Raw genomic sequence first — 24,086 nt, forward strand, 5'->3', positions numbered from 1 at the left:
TAATACTAAGGATAACTAGAAAATAGTAATATAGAAAAATAGTAAATTACATAGGGATGTAACACCCCCACCCTCAAAATCAAACATCTCCCCTGATGTTTGTATAATTTAAAGGATTTTAAATGTACTGAGTTTAAGAGGATTTACATTGATGTATGAATTTATAAAAGCTTCTTTCAGACCTTTTTAAGTAACCACCTGTTCACAAAATTCGAAAGAGTGAGCCTCAACTACACTCTAGTGAGGGGTTAGGGCTAGGGTTTAAGACTCCCCCTGCACTGATTTGTGTTACCAAAATATCCGAGTTAAATCGCTTGACAGGAGCTAATCCGACTATCAGTCAACCAAGGGCTGCCCCGAAACTCTTCATTTTAACTTGTCTTCTTAGCAGATTTAACATTTCACGACCGGAGAGTTACTAAAACTTTTAGCACCCACCGTTAGTTGGGTCAAAACGGAACATTTGCGGGTTCAAGAATTCAAGGCCGGTATATATTCAAGAACTTTGTCCATGGACAGAACCTAATCTCTATAACCTAAGAGAAGTAGCCTCGACTACTCTCTAGTGAGGGAACACCTTATTGAGATGCCCCTGCACCTAGTAGTGATACGGTAGTTCTACATAACAGTAGTCAATATCATTACAAAACACAAGACCCCTGAGTAATGCATATTACTACATAACCCCAAGTAGCAACCACCTAACACCGGGTTGGACATACTAAGAGCACCAAAGTCCAACATAATCGAGTAGTGAAGAAATCACCACATACAGAGTAATGTTACCACTACATATACTGTAGCACCCCAAGTAATGATAACACCACATACCAAGTAGTGATAGTGCTAGTACGTGATACCCAACCCTTCGATCATTAACCAGAATGAAATTACTAACCTGAATAGCACTATCGCCACATACAAAACCAAGTAGATATCACTTCATTAACAAATTCACAAGTAGTGATATCTACCACAACAACCTGCATCGCCATTTTGTGACTGATCCACCCACTGATGGGCCAATTAATTACTTTTAACCAGAATAAGAAACCACTTCAGACTCGCGAAACTGTGGCACTAAACCAATAAACTTGGAAATGTCAAATGGTAACGTACCTTGATTTGAGCTGGGAGTGGGGTTGGTTAGGGGAGTGGTTGGCACCGGAGCGGGTGAGGGAGAGACGGGAACAGAATCTTTCTGTGCCATTTCCAACTCGAGCTGGCGAAGTCTGAGCTTTTCCTCTAGCTCAATTTTTCGCATTTCCAACTGAAAAGCTCGGTCGTTTGCCCTGTCCCGTTCTCTCTCCTCTCTGTCTCGTACCCGCTCCTCTCTCTCTAGCCGTGCTATACGCACTTTCACCCTGGTTTTAACTGAGACCTTGGATCCGTCTGAATCCGCGGAGTCCGATTCTAGGCCCAGTGCGTTGGGGTCGGGAGCCAATTTCAATGGTGTCTTTTTGGGCTTTGCCTCTGGCTCAGCCACTGCTCCTTTTTCGGACCCCTCAACACCTGCCACCTCATCACCCCCCGGACCAGACTCACCTTGGAGCGGCCTCGGCACAACTTCAGGCACGGCTAGTTCTGGTGGCACCACCAACACCCCTTGATCAACCAACTTAGTAAATAAAAAATCTTTAATTTTTTTCTTACTAAGCGCCTCGTTAACAACGAATCTGAAGTGGTCTGCCATCAGTAACAAGTCATCTTTGCGACAATCGTCGAATTTGCCAATGGTGGGGTCTTTAACAAACTCCTCCAAGTCAAAGTGCACCATTTTTGCCGATTAAGCCCACAATTGTTTTAGAACCCGCTTATCAAAAATAAAAAAAACTTGATTCACTTACCAATTGCCTCAATTAACGAGCCCCCATTAATGTTACATGCCCCAGTCTAGGGGTACAAGGTTATGCAACATTAGTAAGGCAAAGGGTAGGTGGAAGAAGTATTTTTATTATAACTTCTTTTAGGTGAGTATTTAGGGAACAGTTTACAAAATAATGAATGAAGGGAAACACAAAAGGAACAACTTTAACAATAAATCAAATGAATAACTACCCTGCAAAGAAAAGAAACAATCAAAATGTACTAATCCTAAACTTATATATTAACCACTAAATAACTAAACTAGACCAAATCAAAATTACAGGAGATTACTAAACTAACATAACTACACTATTCTAAACTATCAAAACATGAGCGATTACAAGAAGCAGGCAGTGGTAGCTACGTGTTAGCTGAATGCCACAACCTAGTTGTGGGTTTAAACAAAGTCAAGTTCAAGTTCCCAATGTTCTCAAAGCTCACAAAGTTAAGAATGCTATACGCTAAGCAGTAAGCAGGTTCTACAACGCTAACATGGCAGAGGGAAACTACTACAGAGAGTAGCTCCCAAAGCTGCAGCAGCATGTGAGTGACATTATGCAGGTGGACAGCATGTTCCCCCATGGGCAGGGAGAAACAGACTGACGAGGAGCTCTGGGCTGGCAAGGCTTTTGTAGGGAGGCCCCGCAGGTGATTGGACCAGGTGGAATCAGGGTGTAGCTCTCCATCAAGCTCAGCTCACTCAGGTCTCCTCCGAGTTCAGGTCTCGTCTCCTCCCACTCCAACACAAGGCCAAGACCTAAACTGACACTAGTATGAGTATATGTGGACTCCAACCAATATTGGGAACAATAGTAACGTAATACTAAGGATAACTAGAAAATAGTAATATAGAAAAATAGTAAATTACATAGGGATGTAACATACATACATACATACATACAGTACTAGGGGTGTAACGATGTAGTAACTGTATCGAAATATCGTTTTTAACTTAAAAAATCGAAGTATATCGAAATGAAAACAGCTAAAATCGAATCGTATCGTTTTATTTTGTATCGTATCGAATCGGCAGTGCAAAGAATCGATTGTATCGATACTACCTACTTGTGCATTGTATTTAGCATTTTTAAGAAGAACAAATAAAAAGGAGGGGTTTAATTACTTTTCCTTTCCATATAGCTACACTGGTCTATCGATAAATGTGTGTATCTCTGTGTTCATGTCAGGGTGCAGGTTTGTCAATATACAATGACCATGTATTTGGCAGATAATCACAGTGTTTACTTATTTATATCCATAATAATACATGTTTCCCTTAAAAACCTGCACTATCCACACCTTTCACACAGATTTAATTTCTTTGCTAAATAGTTACTATATCGATTTTAAATAATTAAATGGAATCATATCGTATCGCCATCAATGAACCAATATTGTCCATGTATCGTATCGTCAACCATGTATCGTGATATGTATCGAATCGCTAATAAAATGTATCGTTACACCCCTAATACATACATGTATATACATACGGTACATACATACATACATACATACATACATACATACATACATATATACATACATACATACATATATACATACATGTATATACATACGGTACATACATACATACATACATACATACATACATACATACATATATACATACATGTATATACATACGGTACATACATACATACATACATACATACATACATACATACATACATATATACATACATGTATATACATACGGTACATACATTAGGGGTGACCCCGAATAGTCGAATAGTCGACTAATCGATCGAAACGGCACCTAGTCGAATGGCAATATCTTAGTCGAATGGAATTTTTTTTTTTTTTTTTTTTTTTTTGGGGGGGGGGGGTTGTGGCGGGGCTGTTGGGGTGCTTAATGTCCGATGATTTAACATATACTTTGGTTTCTCACAATAAAACATGCATAGCCTACTGGCTGCTTTCAATCAATCAATGAGGCACAGCCCGTACTGTCTGTGTGTGTGCATTGCGTAGACTCCACAGAACCTGCACAGCTGTCCTGTGTTAACAACTCAATCAGGCTCCGTCACTTTAAACAACTTAAGTATATGACAAAACTAAAGTAAGCTGCAGGATCTGGCTATGACCTACCACCCCACACCGAGCAACATGTCAGATAAAAGTAAGTTGGCTTAAGTCCATTATGTGATGTCCATACTCCCAAAAGCGTGTTTTGTAAAATCCAATCGCTGTCTCTCTGTCAGGCTCAGCGCAGGCTGTGCAGCGTCTCGTGGATAGATGCACGTATGGATGTTACACAGATATTGGTGTCGGGCAGAGCCCATAGAAATGTGTGACCGGCGACCACATCGCCTATACAGTAGTTGCATGGCTGTTACACACAGACATCGGAGTCTGGGGCTTTAGCTTCTGAGTGAATATACACTTTACACCTGCTATAGGCCTACTTATTTTAGTATTTTGTTATTTAATTCGCCTTATATTATTTAGTTACTTTATTTATTTTAGAGATATTATTTCGTTGTTGTTATTGCTGTATTTATTACTATTCTTATAAGGCCATGATAATAAACCTTGGCTTAAATAATGAATGAGTTATCTATTAAAACAAAAGTCAAGAAGACATGTTATTTAAATGAGTGTTTCACCTCTGTTGTTTATACGCCATTGTAAAAGAAAGGGGTAAAAAAAAAACGAAAAAAAAAAAAAAAAAAAACGAAAAAAAATAATAATAATAATAAAAAAAAAAAAACGGGCCATAGTCGACTAATATTCGACTATCAACACAATGACTAAAATCCTAGTCGACTATACAAATCCTTAGTCGGGGACAGCCCTAACATACATACATACATACATACATACATACATACATACGGTACATACATACATACATACATTGAAAATGAATACATTATTTGTATTATTATTTTCTTTGATAATTTCCTCTCCTCTCTGCAACCTTTCACACAGAGAGAGGGAGTCATGTGTTTATCAGGTTCACAGTCATTTCTTGCATTTGGGTGGTGTGGTGTGAAAAGTAATTTGGTTGCATTCAAAGAACAGCTGTGAATGACCGTGAAAGCAGCAGTGCTTCACTTCTACAATAAGCACAGCCTTTTATTGTCTTGTCTGCACCAAAGGTTCATTGCATGCTCTCAAAACCATGCTCCCTCCCGGATATTTGTTTCTGTGCATATTATATTTGGGGAAGATATGGGAAAAATAATGAGGTTCAGTACGTTCTCTCGTGTTGTTATTACAGCTCGGCTCTGCAGGGGTCTAGTCGTCAATAAGAGGGTTTGTCTGTGTCGAACCAGTAATGGACTTAATCTTGCTGGAGGTTCGTCGGCAAAAACTGTGAAAATAGCCGATCTACGAGCTCACAAGGCTTCGCAGGCTTGCAGATCTGCTATTTTCACTGGTGTTTCTTTATGAACGGTTCTCGAGATACGCGGATTACATATACACAGACACGCACACAGACACGCACGCAGAGACTTCTCGCATTTATAGTAAGATGATTAATGGTAATCAAGTCAAAAGACTTTGAAATGTTGATATAGATTTGAAGTCATATTTCCCCGCCCTCTCCAGAGCTAACCTCTAAACTGCTGAACCGATCAGCACCAGATTTCTTGTGCATGTATACTGCCAGTTGGCCACATAAGGACCTCCACTCATCTTTATCCACATATTGTTTATACTGAAATATATATGTATCGTCACTGTCGGGCAGAAACCTTGTATCTCCAAGTTTCAAATGTGTAAATTTTTTCGCAAAGCAAAGCCCTGCTTCATCGTACGAGGCTGTCGCACAAAAGTAGTGAAAACAGCAGATCTACAAGCACACAACGCCTCGCGGTGCGAGGCCTTGTGTGCTTGTAGATCGGCTGTTTTCACTAGTTTAACTCATTCTTAAAATGATAAATACAAAACAAACGGTTTTGGACGTACAAGGTTTCCACCCGACAACGACAATATATATTTTTTTAGGGAAGTACTGTATATGGGAAGCTCACACGTCACAGATATGTTGTGATATGTTTTGCGTGCGTGTGCGCGCGTGCATGAATGTGGTGTGATGTGTATAGGCTATACCGTAACAGTACACTGTATATACCCATTTCAGATTAAACCACTGCCCATGAAAGCAATGCCTCAACAAACGACTCAATGGAATATTGATGTAGTGCTTCTTTTTCTAGAGTTACACTGCTCTTTCATCATCCACATGTCACGGCTAGACGTGCGCTCTCACCCCCCCAGCTCCCCCAGCTCTCGCTCTCTCTCTCTCTCTCTCACACACACTCACTCACGTGCACGCACGCCATTGACCTTCGCGTGCGACAGGCCATCCTTTTTACCTTAATTAAAACGGCAAACGCACGAAACCCTCGCCCACGTGCATCATCACCATCCCCTGCCTTTAGCCCTAATGACTGAGGCCTGTTCTTCATTGATCGCAATGATGATCTCATCCTTTGTACCCCCCCTCCCCTCCCCCCTTCTCCTCTCCACAGCCATCTACGAGAAATCGGCCGGGGAGACGGAGGCCATCGCCTTTGACGGCCGGACGTTCATCGAGTACCACAACGCCGTCACCAGGAGGTAAGAGCAGTGATGGAAGACCAGCAGTAAACATTTGACCAAAGTAAAAGTGCCACAGATTGGAATCAAAATACACTTAATGTACCGAAGGTAAAACTACTCATTATTAGGGATGGAGCCTGTTAATTCTTATTGATAATGAGCACCTTATCGATCCTGCTTATTGAGCCGGGCTTTTATTCGAGCCCACTATCGAGCGTTTCTAATGTTTTGTGGAAAGATATGAGACCTCAAATTCAGAACATAACTGATATCTTTTTTTGTTGGCCAGTTGTTGCGACTGTGCGTTTGTTGCTGACCACCATCTACAGTACGAAACAATCAATCGTCAATCAATTGACAAAAGTAACAAATATCATTAAATATCATTAAAACAATCATTCATTAGTGTGCAATAAGTGTTAAATGGCTTTATATTATGAATAGTACTGTAATAACTTCCTGATCGCCTCTTGTCTTGATTGTTTAAACATGATATCATGGGCCGCTATGCTCGATAACAAGCTTGATAAGCCCAAAGCTACTGGGTTCTCAATAAATCTGTTATCGGTTATCGAGCTACCCTTGTTTAGGGCTTCATCTCTACTCATCATGGAGAATGTCCCCTATTAAACCCATCCCCCCCCCAATGGTTTAGCAAATCTGTCTCGAACTCAAAACGCGTCACCGACGCGTACAACGTGTTTCGAGCATGTCGATCTGCTATTCTCGAACGGATGAAGTGTAAAAGAGGGCTTAGTTGTTTTTCAATAATAATCTAATAATAATCTTCAAAGTAACAATAACAAAAGCTGTCAAATTGGAATAAATCCCTCACACAGGGAAAACATTTACCTCGTCTCTGTCAGGTTGAAACCTCATAATGTCCAAAACTGTCTGTGCCGCGCTTCCAGCTCGGGGATCTGCTACTTTTGATGCTTCTGTGTGAAGCTGTAGTGTGATCAAGTAGAGCAGGGGTCTTCAGCGTTTTCAGGCCAAGGACCCCTTAGCTGAGAGAGAGATGAAGCAGGGACCCCCATAGATTCCATATAGTTTCATTGTTTAACAGCACGATCGATCATCAGTGTATTTTGGATTCATGTCAATTTGTGTTTTCAGATATTTAACCACTTGAACTGTCAATACTTGATAAACTTGACCTTTCACTCTGTACTTAGTCTGCTCCTTTTCTCCTCTGCACCAAAGCTCTTTGCCAAAAATAGCCGATCTACAAGCTCACAATGCCTCGCAGCGCGAGGCGTTGTGAGCTTGTAGATCTGCTATTTTCGGCCAAAGTTCTCAGAATAAGGACATTAGGGTTCAAGTGGTTAATATAAAAAAATAAGAAAAAAAGTTTCTATCACACAAAGATTTGGAGGACACCCTGTAGTAACTCTGAGGACCCCCTAGGGGTCCCGGACCCCGCTGTCGAAGACCCCTGTAGAGCGTTAATTTACGAAAAAACACAAAAAGTTAGAATATGGAGAACAAGAGGTTTCTGCTCGACAGCAAGGACAGGAGTAAACGTACTCGGCTGCTTGCCACCAGCGTGGTGAGGGAGAGGGCACGTCGGTAGCATATCCGTCATCGTGGTCGTAATAGTTATTAGCTAAATGACTCTGCCGTCGATCCATCTCTTCCTCCCAGTCGAGCCGCGAGGTGACATTGTTGATTAAAATCACAAGTGCCAGGGCTTCGGGGGTGAGCACTAAGTGCCGGATTAATAAATCCATCCTTTTCTCGGCAGGCGCTATCTTACCATCAGCGCATCACACGCCGTCACTTGCGAGAACAAGCTTGCGTGCATAGTAATGCTGGAAAAAACCCGATATAGGCCTACTGTAGTTTAGAGGTGACATTGACGTTTTTAATGTGGAGCAGAGATTCCCAGTCGTGTGGGCGGCGGGGGTTGGAGGGCCCACTGGTGGGCCGTGAGGATATTGCAAGTGGAGCTCTCAAATAATTGGCCAAATGCCAATCAACATAATAGCATTAATATTAAAAAAAGGCTTGTTTGATTAAATGAGTTTTCATTGTGATACAGATTAATTAAGCAATATTACACGAGAGGGTGTGCATTATCACGGTTATCTGGCACGACAGTCTTGGTGCAGGAACGAGCCGAAGGCGAGTTCTGTAGGCCCCAAAATGACATCTCAGAATATGTTGTTCCAGGGACCTCCCCAGAAGCAAATATTTGTTCGCTTTGAAAAAGATATATCCAAAGATTTTCAAAAAGAATTACAATTTTTCAAAAATAGCAGATCTACAAGCTACAATGCAGCGTGGCACTCGGTGCCACGCTGTGAGCTTGTAGATCTGCTATTTTTCAATAGCTAAAGTATAAAATAATTCCAGATCTAATGGGTTAATCTTCTTGTGGATGTAGCAGAGAGTGGCTGAGTGTGTCTGACTGCTAACAAGACATCTTTCCCTCATCCCATTCTATATGGGATATACAGTACACTACTGTTATGGGGGCTGGCATGCCATGCCTGCAGGTTGGCATAAGAACAAAATGATTATGTGATGTTGCTGAAAAGACATCAAACATACGCCTCTATATCTGCATGCCTCGCAGCGTTTCACACAAACACTCTGGGTGTGAAACCGGGGCCACAGTGTGTGTGTGTGTACATGTACATTCACAACATGTACAGTTAGTGCACTCCCTCATGTACGGACAGTATGTAAACGTGCTTGTTCAACTTCTAGTCCGTCTGTCTGTATTTCTGTTACTGTATCTTTGATGTTTGGTGCTCAGTTTCCAAGCCTTCAATATGCTTGTCTTTTTGGGCCTGTCACGATCAGCAAAGATCATAGAAATAGTTGTGATTAGTGATGTACAGTAATTGTGTTTTGGGGAATTGTACAACTCGTACATCACATCAATCAAAATTACATTTCTGTGAAGTCTGTTTGCCTTTTATTGTACCAGGCAGATATGACAAAAACCTCAATATACAAAGAAATGACCATTACCAATAAAATAACAAAATAAATAATGTACTATGGCCTAAACGTAATCTACAGTATTATCTCATGACACGTTGTGATCGTGATGTGATGCGTTGTGAGGTTACAGATCTGACATTTCTGCTATTTTTGTTTGAAAACATATGAACGGATTACTTTAAACAGACAAGGAATGGAAACGACTTAACGATTATGCAAAAAGATATTGTGATTATCGCCTGTGACAGGCCTACTTGTCTGTCTGTCTGTCTGTCTGTCTGTCTGTCTGTCTGTCTGTCTGTCTGTCTGTCTGTCTGTCTGTCTGTCTGTCTGTCTGTCCGTCTGAACTGTGTAACGTCCCGACTTCCCTTGTCGCTGTCTTGTCTTGTCTTGTCTCACGTCAATGTCCCCACTGTCTCTCCTTTCCACCCAAGCCAACTGACCAATGAGATTCCAGAGTAAGTAGATTTATCACCCCTGGGTGTTTTTACCCCCACTGGCTTTGGAAGAAGCCTTAACTAACAACGTCAACTCCCACCCAAAAAAAAGAATCATTTTTTTGATAGTTAACCCAGTTAACGAGATTACATTACCTTTTTTTTTTTACTCCACATTTTCATAACTCCATCTGCGTCCGCTCAGAGACATCTGCCATCTGTACCATAAAAAAAAGTTAAGACTTTATATTCCAGCGCTCTTCCCCATCATTTCATTTGACAGGCTTTATTCTTTTTTTCGGACGTCAACGGTGTCATTAGAAGCTCCATTGTCTAACATAAAGGGGAAGCATGTCTGTCTGAATGCATGATAAGCATTGTGTTCAAACCCCCGAGAAAATGGATTGTTCCGAGAAAAGGCGCAATAATTTATGCATGGTTGTAACTCTTCCCGTTACAAAATGAATAGCCCGCACACCCCTGCGCTCGGTACGCTGAATGATATCAGCCGTGGTGTTGAATATGAATGAGACCCCTTCATAACTGGAAGAGGTTATTGAAAAAGAAAAGTTTGAGCACCTTGCCCTGCATCAATCTCCGTTCTGCCACGAGAGTAAAAATACCTTTTTTGCTCTGACATATAAGGCTAATTTATAATTTGTCGAATGTCCGCGTTATAAAAAAAGGAAAATGTTATCCACTTTGTGTCTATCAAAGCACGTAAATGCTTATGTTGGTTGTGCGACATGGTTATTAGACAATATATAAATTAGCCTTTTGTTGAAGTAAGATTCCCCCGTGCCATGCATTAGCTTGGTAAGTAGCTTCCCTTAAAAAAGAAAGAAAAAAAAGATATATACATATATTATATAAAAAGGAATTATAGCGGTATGGATTGAGCCCAGAGTTCCAATCCCTGCCAGAGACGCTGTCATCTCGCCGTTGCCAAATCTCTTAACCGTAATTGTGAATAATTACAGTTATGCCTCTCAGCTGCGAGAGGAGGCAGTGACACGTTAATCGCGGATTTGTCTCACATTCATAGAATAGACCTCAAACTCCCATCTCTCTCTGAAGTCGGGGGTTAGCCGCGTAGCCGCGGGCGTCCATCTCGCTTGCCACAGCGGGACAGTGGTCCTTGGAAACAGACTGTCCCCGGGTTTTAATGCGCGTCACATCCAGTGAACACGACCGCGGCGGCCACAATTGAAATGAGCGTCTTAGTCGACCGCTGCTTGGCAGAACACTCTGAGCAGAGTGGCGATCAAATGAACCCGATTTGAACTTCGTAGTGGAAATAAATGAATTCCTTTTAAGAGCCCATTAAGGGCCCAGTAAGGCCAGTTGTGTCCAACAGTCGCCCCTGGGTTAATGTGCCTGTTCCCACTTACAGCACACACCCCGATGCCTCCTCGTCCACCTCCCTTCACAATCGCTTTAATCTTCAGGTCAATTGGTCGATTTTGCTCATGCCCCATTATCGAACTGACCAATCATATTTGGCCGTTTCTCCCTTGTCTTGACCCCATTTTTTCCCGTCGATTGCCCTACTTCTTCATATTCACCGCTTCAATCTCTCATGCGACATGTGATAATTGCCACTGCAGGCAAGCCGTGCAGAACCATCATTTTTAATGGAGCCGTCCAATTATCCAGCGCTAGACTAAAGCAGCCTGTGTACCGCTCACAAGGACACAATGCCCGTGTGTCAGTGTTGTTTTTGACAGCAGATTTAGTTTTAGTTTTAGTCATGGTCTTTTGAATAAAATGTCTTTTAGTTTTAGTCATAATTTAGTCACCTGAAAAGTTTTACTTTTAGTCTAATTTTAGTCGAACTAAATATCATAAGATGTATTTCGGCAGGCCTTGATGGCATCGTAATGACTGATTTTACACTTGGTTGCGTGCTGAAAATAGCCGATCTAGAAGCTCACAGTTGTGAGCTTGTAGATCTGCTATTTTCAGCGCGCAACATTTGAGAGCAACGTTTTAGTCTAGTTTTTATTTTGTTGACGGAATTGTTCTTAGTTTTAGACTCACCATAGCTTAGTTTTTATTTAGTTTTCGTCAATGAAAAAAACGCAGTCGACAAACATTTTCGTCATAGTTTTAGTCGACGAAATCAACACTGCCGCGTACGCATGTTGCTCTAGTCTCAGTGTTCTAGTATGCAAACGTGTGATTTCCGTCAGGATGGATGTGCTCCTAAGGACCTCAAATGATGTTTGCTAAGCTTTGATCAACGCTAAGCCGACCTACGCCATGATCACAGAAACACGTGGGATTTGTTCTAGAGCAGAAACCGTCGTGGTTTCCACGGCTCTAGAAGTAAAGTAGACGCCTTTTTTTTGCATTTTGTGGACCTTCTGTGAATCACCCTGCTGAGGGTCACACAGAGTCCTCCTTGCTTTCCTTCTTCTGGCCTTGTTGCATTTACCTTGCATGCCCTTGACTCTCTCCCCTGCTCCCTCTTAAAGTCCTGAATCACTGGAGAACCCTTCTGACCAGAGGTGAGTCTCCATTAAAGCTTTCAGCTGCCAGCGCTCTGCACTAGCGCAGTGATTCCCAACCTGATTTGAATCTTCTTTAGCCTTGTCCAGACTGCACGAAACCAAAACTGACACCGACATTGTGATACAGATGAGCTGGACCTTAATGCAGGGGTCTTCAACAGGGGGTCCGGGACCCCTAGGGGATCCTCAGAGTTACTACCTTCCAAATCTTCCAATCCTTTTTATATTAACAACTTAAAACCAGGTGCCATATTCTGAGAACTGTAGCCAAAAATAGCAGATCTACAAGCTCGCAACGCCTCGCGCTGCGAGGCGTTGTGAGCTTGTAGATCGGCTATTTTCGGCAAAACAGGTTTGGTGTATAGAGGGAAAAGAGCAGACTAAGTACTCAAGTGGTTAAATATCTGAAAACAAATTGACATGAATCCAAAATACACTCATGATTGTGCCGTCAAACGATAAAACTATATGGAACCTATGAAAAGGTCGTGGGGGTCCCTGCCTCATCTCTCTCTCTCAACTAAGAGGGGTCCTTGGCCTGAAAACGTTGAAGACCCCTGCCTTAAAGTATTCTAAGTTCCGTCGCTCGAAGATGGAACACAATCGATCGATTGATCATTAAAAACAAACGTGGAAAGATGTTTACGGATGGCTGAGATGGATGGGCCGTGAAGGGCTCTTTCAAGTGGGCCCTTGTCCAGGACAGGTTGGGGACCACTGCTCTAGCCCTGCTGCCAGCGCTCTCTCCGGCATGCTGCCAGCCTCCCCCACTATAGCATGCTGCCACCAGCCCCCCTCCCCCTAAGCCTCTCCATTCGCTCTCCACAATAGTTCACAGGTTTAACTCCTGGTTTAAATACCGCCGCAGAGAGAAAAAGAAAAACTCAAAACAAATATTTTTTTTCATGATTGATATTCTATATATCAGGCACGTGCACACATAGACATCAAAGGGGGCTTGAGCCCCTGCCCTTTTATCCGTCTGTAAAAAAAAGTGCCCTCTCCAGACCATGAATGCAAGTAGTGAAAATAGCCGACCTCCAAGATCACAATGTGTCGCGCTGCGACGCGTTGTGAGCTTGGGGGTCTGCTATTTTCTATATTTTCAAAACAAGAACAATAAGGAGAGGAAAGTAACATACATAATTTGGGCAAGAAACAAAGAAAAGTATGAAAAGAAAATACAGCTACAAGTCTATAAAACAAGACAATGGATAGTAGGTCAAACATGAGTCACTTCCGTCCACATTGCAAGCAGGGCCCTTACTGTATACCTCCCACTTTTCTGTCTATTTTATTCATAAGTCTGAAGGAGAGACTTTCTATAAATAAATCCATTTGTTGTGCTGTTCAGATACTGTGACCAGCAGGAATTATAAATCATCACTGCATGAAGTTGCTTTCAGGCAGAAACCTTGTATCTCTGCATTTCATTTAACGTGTTATGTTATGTTATGTTTTGGGGGGTAAATTAATGCCCGGCCTACATCATCCTACTACAGAGGAGCAAAAATAGCCCAGCTGCAAGCTCACAACGCACCGCGATGTGACGCGTTGTGAGCTTGTAGATCTGCTATTTTTTAATGTTTCTGTGGGGTTTATGAATATCGAACCCATGAACAGTACTAATAAGAGCTTGTGACCAAATAATAACTACGTCGGCTCCATCAGATCATAGCAGGTTATATTTGTTCCCCCATTTCCAGAAAAGTAACCGTTTCTGGTTTGGACATACAAGGTTTCTATCCGACAGCGCCAGTCAGCTCTGTTAGTTAGCTCCTTTAGAAAGAAGGCTGATTCATATGGCAAGAAGCAGCAGCCTCTCATGCTGTCTCTATGCAGTGGGTGTCCTTCAAAACAGCCTCGTGTTGTTCTGTTCATGACTGCCACCTAGAGTTCATAGGGTGGAACGTATATTTGGTAGTCGTGAAAAGAAAACACTGGAAAAGCTCCTCTAGAATCTCAAATGGTGCCCAAAAATGTGCAGAAAGCCCACACTGAAGTCAACTGATGCATTTGCCTACATGGACTGATTTCCATGAATTTAGAAAATCGCACACCACACACATTTTATTTATAATTATGTCTAGCAGTTTTAATAAGCTTGACCATATCACTGACAAGTTTATGGAGATTTTTTTGGGGGGGGCCCTTATACTGTACTGTTGGTTCTGTGTTAGAAAGTTAGAAAGAAATCAAAGTCTGGAATAGTTCTGTTATTATCTTTTTTTTTTTTTTTTCTCAGGAGGGGGTAAAAAAAAGAAAAGAAAAGAAAGGAAATGGAGTGCTCTTGAATCCTACTTTTATATTCGTGTTTACCTCAGCGAATTCACTTAATCAGCGAGGCTTAAATTTGCAGCCTAAGCAGGGAGTTTTTGAAGGAGAAAATCAAATTCACTTTTTTTGGATGTCGTCCCCTCCCCCTTGCTGAGATGCACCTGTATTTCTGTTAGCTTGCCTCAGGCCGGCCCTCAATAGACTGGAAAACAGGACAAAACACCCCACTAACTCTCACTGTCCCAGTTCAATAACCAGTGTTAAAGCTGCACTACACCGGTATGTAACTTTACTGTTCTACCCCGGACTTGAACCCCGGTGTCCTGTGCAAGTGCTGCCATTTTTTACCACTGAGTTAATAGAGCCTGCCTGCTTGCTCTGGGGAGAACTTGAATTATAACCTTCAGGACAAAGTTTGTGTCAAACCAGAAACAGGATTCTTTAGGTCAAAGGTCTTATCCAACCTATAGACACAGGATCTGAATGTCTCAATAGAAGAGCAGGGAGACCAAATACAACCACCCCAATTTATTCACAACATAAATGACATTATAGAACTCTGGACCCGTAAGGGTCCATTTGGTTATATTTGTACACACTCAGAGTAACGGATACATGAACACTGAGGATTGTTCACAGAAAAAAAAACTAAAAAACGCAGAAGTTTCGAGTTTGTTTGAGAACTTCTGTCTCTCCTTCTGTCTTGTAAACTGATGGTGAAGGGCTGTGTACCGAAACGTTGTTCCCAATAAATGTTTTTTATTATTATTTGGCAAAGTGGATAAAAAAAAGTACACGGTATATAATCCGGAGTTATTAAATGAATAACACTTTGGATTTTATTGTGTAATAACGCAACACGACAGATTAAACCCCTTCCCCCTTTCACTGTCCTGTGTTTATGGTCACCTGTTTCCCTGTTTGCTATTCTGATTGTCTTGTCTTGTCTTGTCTTGTCTTGTCTTGTCTTGTCTTGTCTTGTCTTGTCTGCAGTCCCGTGTTGTGTTGTGTTTTCTTGTATTGTCTTGAGTTGTGTTGTGTTTTCTGGAGTAGTGTCTTTGTGTGTGTCCTGTGTGTGTGTTGTTGTATTCGCCTCCTGTTTGTCATAAATACTCCGCTGAGCACTAGCTTTGAAGACTGAGGAAGGGGCTCCACCTTGGCAGCTGTGCAGACATACTGTAGCACACAGATATGTGCACGCATGTGCACAGAAACGCACACACGCAGGCACACGCACACACACAAGCGCACACACACACACACACACGCACACGCACGCACACATGCAGGCAGGCACACGTTGAAAGAAGCAATCTCTTTATATTCATTCCATTGGATCTTTAGCGTTTGCCCTTATGCTCTCCACTTAATGTATGCATGCTGGTGCGAGTGAGCGTGCGTGTGTGTGAGACGGAGTGCGTGCAATGTATGTATGTGTGTGTGTGTGGGTGGGTGGGTGGGTAATTATTGCCCACCGTAGCATTGCATACATTAATAAACACTTGCGCACATACACATACAGTACACATACGCACACGCACACACACAGAATAACAGGCTCACTGTAGGATGGGTGGAAGTGGCCCAGACTCCCCTACATCGCTCCTCTCTCCCCCGCAGCTTCAGCAATCAACAGACAGGAGATCAAACAGCAGCTCATATAGCGCTCACGCACACGCACACACACACACACACACACACACACACACACACACACACACACACACACACACACACACACACACACACACACACACGCGAGCGTTCGCACACGTCTAACGACACAGGAAGAGTGGAGCAGCTATGCAGCACAAACGCAGTAGGAGGCATAACAGCAAAACAGCTGCCTGCCACTTCTCCACTCACTGTGCATCCTGATGACTCTTCAGACAACGAGGCCGGCTTTGTACTTGGCTGTACGCCGGTGTCGCGAGCTGAAAACAACCGATCTATAAGCTCACAGAGCGTTGCGGACGATTGGCTGTTTTCAGTACACATTAACCATAAGGCCAAAAGCCCCACTGACTACCTGACTGAACAAGCAATCAGTGGCGGCCATTAACCGTATACCATATCGGCCAGTGAAGATATGGCTGCCGCTGAAATGCTCGGCAGCCCGGTGAATTTCATTTCCTCGCACATTACGGCAACACACAACCCCTCCTCTCTTCACACCCCGGCCCGGCTACAAAACAACAACAAAAAAACGCCTCTCACGCGCAACAAACGCAACACACCCCGCCGCGCTTCGCATCGAGTCACTTAAAACCCATTCAAAACGGGTACACATTATTGTGTATCATTATTTTATGCTTTAACTAATGAAAAATAGCAGATATACAAGCTCACAGCGCGGCACCGAGTGCCGCGCTGCGAGCTTGTAGATCTACTATTTTAGAAAAATCGTGAAAATTAGAATTTTGACCCGATTCTGTCTTTTGAATCCTTCTAAGGTTTTTTGAAAAACCTATGTTCCAGGGACCACCCAGAAGCAAAATCTGAGTTACAAACGTTGGCTTTGAAAATACATATATTCAGAGATTTGCACACATTTTCACGATTTTCTCAAAAATAGCAGATCTACAAGCTCGCAGCGCGGCACTCGGTGCCGCGCTGTGAGCTTGTATATCTGCTATTTTACACTGGTTAAAGCATTCAATAACTCTAGGTGGGTTCTAAATGGGTTAACCCTCCGGGCAGCTGCGAAGAACGGATCTCGGGGCGGGGGATAAAAACGTCCCGGGCCATTATATCCAAGCTAACGTGGTTATTGTTAATGTTTGGCTCTCCCTCCCGCAGCGAGAAGGCTCTGCTGGTGAACAAGTTTGAGCTGAGCATCCGCACGGAGGCCACGCAGGGCCTGGTGCTGTGGAGCGGCAAGGGCGTGGAGCGCTCCGACTACATCGCCCTGGCCATCGTGGACGGCCGCGTGCAGATGACCTACGACCTGGGCTCCAAGCCCGTGGTGCTGCGCTCCTCCGTGCGCGTCGACACCAACCGCTGGATACGCATCAAGGCCAGCAGGTAAGAGGACTCGTCGTCTAAACTGGGGTTGGACGTTGGTGGGGAATATTAAATGTTCTAAAACGGCTGGTTCCATTCCTTGATTCTGGTTGTCTGGTTTCCCTTTAATTGCTGTGGTGTATGAGACTATAATCGACACCTTGAATCAGTTTATATCAAACCCAGGTGCGTTATTTCTTTCCACAGTGTTCCACAGTGCACCAATTATCTGCACCTGTGTTGTTGGCAAAAAAAGCTGGGAACTACTTTCTTGCAGACCTTGTAGTGAATTATTAGTGAAATAGAACAGTTTTAATTGGTACATGTCTATGATTTGTCATGTTGCCATATTGTAACCGTATTAGAAAAGCAATAAGACAAGCAAGGCATGTGGTTACCTGTATTTATAATGGCTGAGGGGGTTGGAGACACGCGGCTTTGCCTCGTGTCTCACCACGCCTCTCAGCCGCTATAAAATACGCCTCTTATTGGCTTATTGCTTCATTATGGTTAAAATTATTGTTAAAGGAGAATTTCGGACTAGCCATCTTCTTAACACGTTATTCTGATGTTAAGATGTCCATGAACGATCGGTACCAGCTCACGCGTTGTGAGCTTGTAGATTGGCTACTTTTGCCAAATAGATTTGGTGTTGAGGGGATAAAAAGGAGCTAGCAGACCTAATTCAGAGCCTTGGGGTAACCCCAGTCAATTACTGTAAGTATATTGTGTTTAAGCTCTCAAAGTTACCTCTTTTGTTTGCTTTCGTCTGATCTGGAGCACAAGGTGGATGGGTTTGGTGTTTCGGGGGTTGCTCTCCTGGGTTCCATTGTATCAGTGAAGAATTATACATCTTAGTCATCTAAGCTCTCAGCCAATATTTTCTATTCTGTGAGTGTATCCCTGGATACTTGAGTTTCCGTATTGTATTGCATATGCTGTGTTATATATAGATGCGGTGGACCCACTGGACTCACTCAGTAACTCTATCAGCCAAGGTTTATTTTAATACTTTATGCAGACATTCTTTATATATATATTGTAATATTGATGCATCCCTGGAATCTGTTTCGAATAATGGTCTCATTAGCAAGGACGCTTCCTAGTTAGGTACCATTTTTAGGAAAATGTGCTGCTGGAAGCATAGGATTCATAGTTAGGTTTCTTGATTTGGCAAAATAATGAATAAATCTCAAATTATTCAATGTCAATGCCGGCAACTCTTGCATGACAAACAGATAAGCTATCTATTAACCACTTTCAACTCGGTGTCCCTAATTTGAGAACAAAAATAAAAAGTGCAACGTGTCCCGACTCAATGTGAGCCATTGCGTTGGCTACAGTGTTTTAAATAGGGCTTAACCACAGGAACCCTATAGCAGCCCTATTCCTGGGCGATTATTCAGCAAAAAGAGCTGATGTACAAGCCCAGGCATTGCAAACCGGTGTGAGTTTGTACATATGCTATTTCTACCAAAGAGAGGTGGTGTAGAGGGGAAAAAGTAGGAGCCTAGTATAGACCCCTGGGGGACTCCAGTCACCTAAGTATATTGGGTTGAAGTGGTACCAGGTGATACGCAAGTGTCCTCGCTTCGCCTCATAATTTGCTCATACCAAAGTCTCCAAATCTGGAATTTTACTCTAGTAAAATACTAGTGTATGAGAGTAAAAAAGAAATGGATTTTGAAATCCTACCCGTGGATTTTAGGGGAACTGTAGCAGGTGTTGTTAAAAGGAGAGACAGCGTTTAGAAAGAGAGCCAAACCGCGATGAAACTTGGCGGTGGCCGTTTAGCGGCGTGCTGTTAAAAAGCTGTTCTCTCTTCTGAAACTCCTCACACCATTGTAGCGCGTGCCAGTGTTTAGTGCAGTGCCATCTATAATGAATGGTACTTCCAGCCGCATCTGTCAGTGGTTTAGGCAGCCTTCTCTTTTTTAATTTTTCAGAACGCCGCCCAGCCCGGGGAGTTATGTAAGCGCTTAGTGCTCTGGTGGCGCGGCCGCGGCCTCCTCGCGGTGCTCCAGATTAAACGGAAGTTATTCAGAGTGACGTGCGCGCATCGAAAAGAGACTCGCTGCTGAATCTGCTCACTTCTTCCTTTCTTTTTCCATCTCTCTCTCTCTCTCTCTCTCTCTCTCTCTCTCTCTCTCTCTGTCCTCCAGAGCGCTTCGGGATGGCTCTCTACAGGTGGGCAACGAGGCGGCGGTGACGGGGTCGTCACCCCTGGCAGCAACACAGCTGGACACTGATGGAGCGCTCTGGTTGGGTACGTAGAAAAGCACACACAAAAAAAGAACGAGACCTCGTCCATTCAGACCGTGAAATGCTGCTGGTAGAAAAGGCATGCATCACACCATTGGGAATACTTTTAATTCTCCAGCACTTTTCCAGCCGCTGTTAGAAGGCTGCTATATAGCAGTGAGCAATGAACTCAGTGGCTCTGCGGAGGATAAGCGTATAGGCTCTGACGAAGGGAGGGAAGGGGGAGGGGGGATTGCAGTCGGAAGGGGAGGCGAAAGAAAATGTCAAAGCCCATTCAGGTATTGAGTTGAGAAATGAAAGGCTATCTGACTAACTCCAAAGTTGTCCGCTCTCCAGAATTCCAAGCGACCAAAGTCGGCTCCTCCGTTATCTCTCCCCCCCCTCCCCCTCCCCCTGCGTTCAATTTGGTCTGAAAAACCTTGCAGAAGAAGAAATTGCTCGGGAGAAGAACACACACGGCGGCACGCGGATAGAGGCATTCTGGGGAAATAACATTTGCTGCTTGGTGTTAGAGGAGAGTGTGGGGGGGGGGGGGGGGGGGGGGGCAGTGCCTGAATCAATCCTTGAATATTCTTAAAAAATGCACAGTGCTTAAGGGCAGTGAAGAGGCCCGTTTGAAGATCTGCAAGCTCGTGACCAGTCGTACCGCTTGTAGATCTGCTACTTTCAGCATGCCTCCAGCTAAATGTGTTAATGTAGCATAAAAATGTGTTTAACCACTTTAACCCCATTTACGATCTACAGTTCAATATTGAACATTTTAACAACGCAATTTTCTTTCTGCTGGGGGGGGGTCCACAGCCCTAAACACCCTACCCCTGCGTATTAATTTGGGGGTCCTTGACCTGAAAATGTTTTAGACCCACTGAAGCTATTAAGCAGTTACAGTGACATTGGAGAGAACACTCGCAAAATCCACACGCACGCGTGCATCTAGTGCAGGCGTGCACGCGCGTGTGCAGGCGTGCACACGCGTGTGCAGGCGTGCACACGCGTGTGCGCGTAAAGCAGTGCGGTGGAACAGGTGCTGAGCTCGCCTCGCAGCAGGAATACATAATCCCTCCTCACACAGCCCTCCCATCAAGGAGCCTTCTCCTCTTTAAATCCCCCCTTTCCACGCTCATCATTAATTCATCTGTAACTCGCATGAAATTAGCCCTGTCGATCCGCGATTCGGAAAGGCGCTGCAATCCGATTAGAGGAGGGGGCAGAGAGAGAGAGGCCGTGTTAAGAGCTCCACGTGGATATGAACTCTATCCACAGATTAAAGCAGAGGAAAAGATGAAAAAGGAGGCTAGAGAAAGAGCGGCAGGAAGAAAAAAGAGTTTGGCAAAGAAGGGAAATGTTAAATAAACACATTTTATCTGCGATATAAGAAGAGAGAGAGATCGAGAGAAAGTCAAGAGACGTTGTGCGTGTGTGCTTGCGTGCACGTGTGCGTGTGTATAGGGCTGTCACATGGCGATTAATTGTCATTCAAATAATTGAGTTTTTTTTTTGTTGCACATGGTAGATATGACACATAACCAGGGACGGACTGGGACTAAAATTCAGCCCTGGCATCTTAGCCCAGACCAGCCCCCACAACCAGCGTGCGCGCAGATACTCTACCGACTCATCCGGTCGAGGCACATACAAATACACACACTTTAATACCACAACTTTTACAGAACAACATAAATGATAACTACACAACCCACAGGCAACTACACAATCCATAAATTGTATAAGTTAGCGTACAGTTCTCACCAACAAGGGGAGTATGAACATGACATTGGCAAATAACAACTTAGCATTAGCAAGCTGGGATCTTTTGGCAATGTGTGCCCTGGCAGAAAAAAGGTTGAGAAAAGGTTGACACTAGTAATCGCAATCACCTTACCTGTAACTTTCAATACTCTCCGAAAATATTTTTTTGAAAAAAAAAAAAAGAAAAACATTTTTTTTTTTTTTTTTTTTTTTTTGCCCCCCAGCCCTCTGGCCTAGCGGCCCACCGGGCATATGCCCGGTATGCCAGATGCCCAGTCCGCCCCTGCACATAACCTAAATATACAAAGAAATGACTGACATATTTGACAACTTTATACTTAAAAAAAAACATTGCGATGCGCTATGAGCTTGTAGATCGGCTATTTTCACTATTTTTTCTTTAAAAGAAATACCTGAACATTTTTCAACATGTAAAGGATTATGACGATTATGAAAAATAATCGCGTCAAATGTCAAATAATTGCAATTAGACGAGTATGTAATAATTGTGACAGCCCTATGCGTGTGTGCGCGTGCATGTGAGGACTTGAGCGTGCCACATTAGTGTCATACTGAAAGTTCATCTCTCTCTCTGTCTCTCTCTCTCTCTGCCACTCTCTCTCTCTGCCACTCTCTCTGCCTCTCTGTCTTTGTCTCTGTCTGTCTGTCTGTCTGTCTGTCTGTCTGTCTGTCTGTCTGTCTGTCTGTCTGTCTGTCTGTCTGTCTGTCTGTCTGTCTCTCTCTCTCTCTCTCTCTCTCTCTGTCTCTCTCTCTCTCTCTCTCTCTCTCTCTCTCTCTCTGTCTCTCTATGTCTCTCTGTCTCTAGGAGGTCTAGAGGAGTCAGCAGTGGCCCGGAGGCTGCCCAAGGCCTACAGTACAGGCTTCATGGGCTGCGTGAAGGACGTGCTGGTGGACGGTGTGGAGCTCCACCTGGTGGAGGACGCCCTCAACAGCCCCAAAATACTACACTGTCCTGCAGCCAAATAGCCTTGATACAACACCCCCCACCCCCCGACCCCCTCCCCACCCAGGAATAGAGGAATGAATGAGATAAAAAGGAGGAACGAGAGGAAAGAAATAATGAAAAAAACCACCCATTCCCTCCATCCATAGCGTCCCGTGTCTCCTGCTGTAATTATTTTCTATTTTTATATACTTTTCATCACTTTTTATATCGGAGAAAAAAAAAAGAAAAAATGAGTATGTTGTTTTAATTTCTTTTTTTTTCGTTTTGTTAAATATATATGTTTCGTCTGGGTTATTTTTTATTTTTTGTCTTAAAATCTGCACCTCTGTTGACAGCATATGCATTCATCCACCACAAAAATACAGTACATACACACACACATATATACACACACACACACACACATACACACACACACACACACACACACACACACACACACACACACCCCGCATCTCTCTCCGATCGCAGGCACGCACCAACAAGATTATTCTATTTTGTTTTTTTTGTTTCGTTTCATTTTGTATTGAACCTTTTTGTGATTTTAAAAGCAAACGTCTGCAGAAAGGCCTGCCTCTGTCCCGTCCCCTCATAGCGTCCCCCGGCCCCCCCTCCTCCAGCTCATTACTTGAAACACCGGTGGTCCTTGCCTGGTCTCTGGTGCCATACATACACTACACCAGTGGTTCTCGAACTTTTACATTTCAAGGTCTCCCCTTTACTCTGACAGTGTACAAATGGAACCAAATGGACCCGTTAGGGTCCATTTGGTTCCATTTGTATACTGTCAGAGTTAGACTTGTATGGGTCAATTTAGACGCTAAATAAAGGAACCCACAAAGTCCCTAGAATCCACTTTGAGAAACACTGCACTACACAAACCCCATCTTTCACCATGCATTCCCCATCTTGCGGCTGATTCCTGCTTGTCTCGTGCCGTACATAGTAGATCTACAAGCTACGAGCTTGTACAGTAGATCTGCTACACTAGTGCGTAACTAAGTGTGAATCAGGTCTAACATTCGCGCACACATACATATGTACATGCGTACATGCAGGGTTTGATTTTCTGTTTGGGGGAGAGGGGCTGTTTGGAGATGATCCATGCCTCTGATTTTGATATCCCCACTCTGGTCATACATTAATGCAAATACATGCAATTCCCAGGGGCGCCCGCTGGCCTACTGGTCCAGGTGCATACCACTTAGGCATTGATGCCTGGCGGCGTCGCCGGTTCGATTCCCGATCCTGACGACCTTTGCCGCATTTCACTCCCTGTCTCCCCCCCATTTCGTGTCAGTCTACTGTGCTATCAATAAATTCCCATTGGGGGAAAGTTTTAGACTGTCCGATATGTTTTATATTATGTTTGATATTATCACAGTTTCATGGTTTCATAAGAAAATATAAAAACCACATTAAGCCTGATGTCCCTATTTTGAGTAAAGTGGGAAATTTGCCACGTGTACGGAACTTGTAGATAAT

General features: G+C 43.4%; 1 protein-coding gene across 2 annotated transcripts in view; it reads left to right on the forward strand.

Annotated features, from left to right (window-relative positions):
• The window catches only part of agrn (agrin), a 295,737-nt gene extending 272,404 nt beyond the window's left edge, over window positions 1-23,333 (forward strand). For both annotated transcript variants that reach the window (XM_080733225.1, XM_080733226.1), the window contains exons 32-35: window positions 6,372-6,459; window positions 17,420-17,644; window positions 19,786-19,889; window positions 22,461-23,333. In XM_080733225.1, the coding sequence (XP_080589351.1) occupies window positions 6,372-6,459; window positions 17,420-17,644; window positions 19,786-19,889; window positions 22,461-22,621 (578 nt within the window). In that variant the 3' untranslated portion in view covers window positions 22,622-23,333. The remainder of the gene's footprint in view (window positions 1-6,371; window positions 6,460-17,419; window positions 17,645-19,785; window positions 19,890-22,460) is intronic.
• Window positions 23,334-24,086: the final 753 nt, after the last annotated feature.

Source organism: Nannobrachium achirus, assembly GCF_963921795.1.
Source record: "Nannobrachium achirus genome assembly, chromosome: 9".
Classification (NCBI taxonomy): Eukaryota; Metazoa; Chordata; class Actinopteri; order Myctophiformes; family Myctophidae; genus Nannobrachium; species Nannobrachium achirus.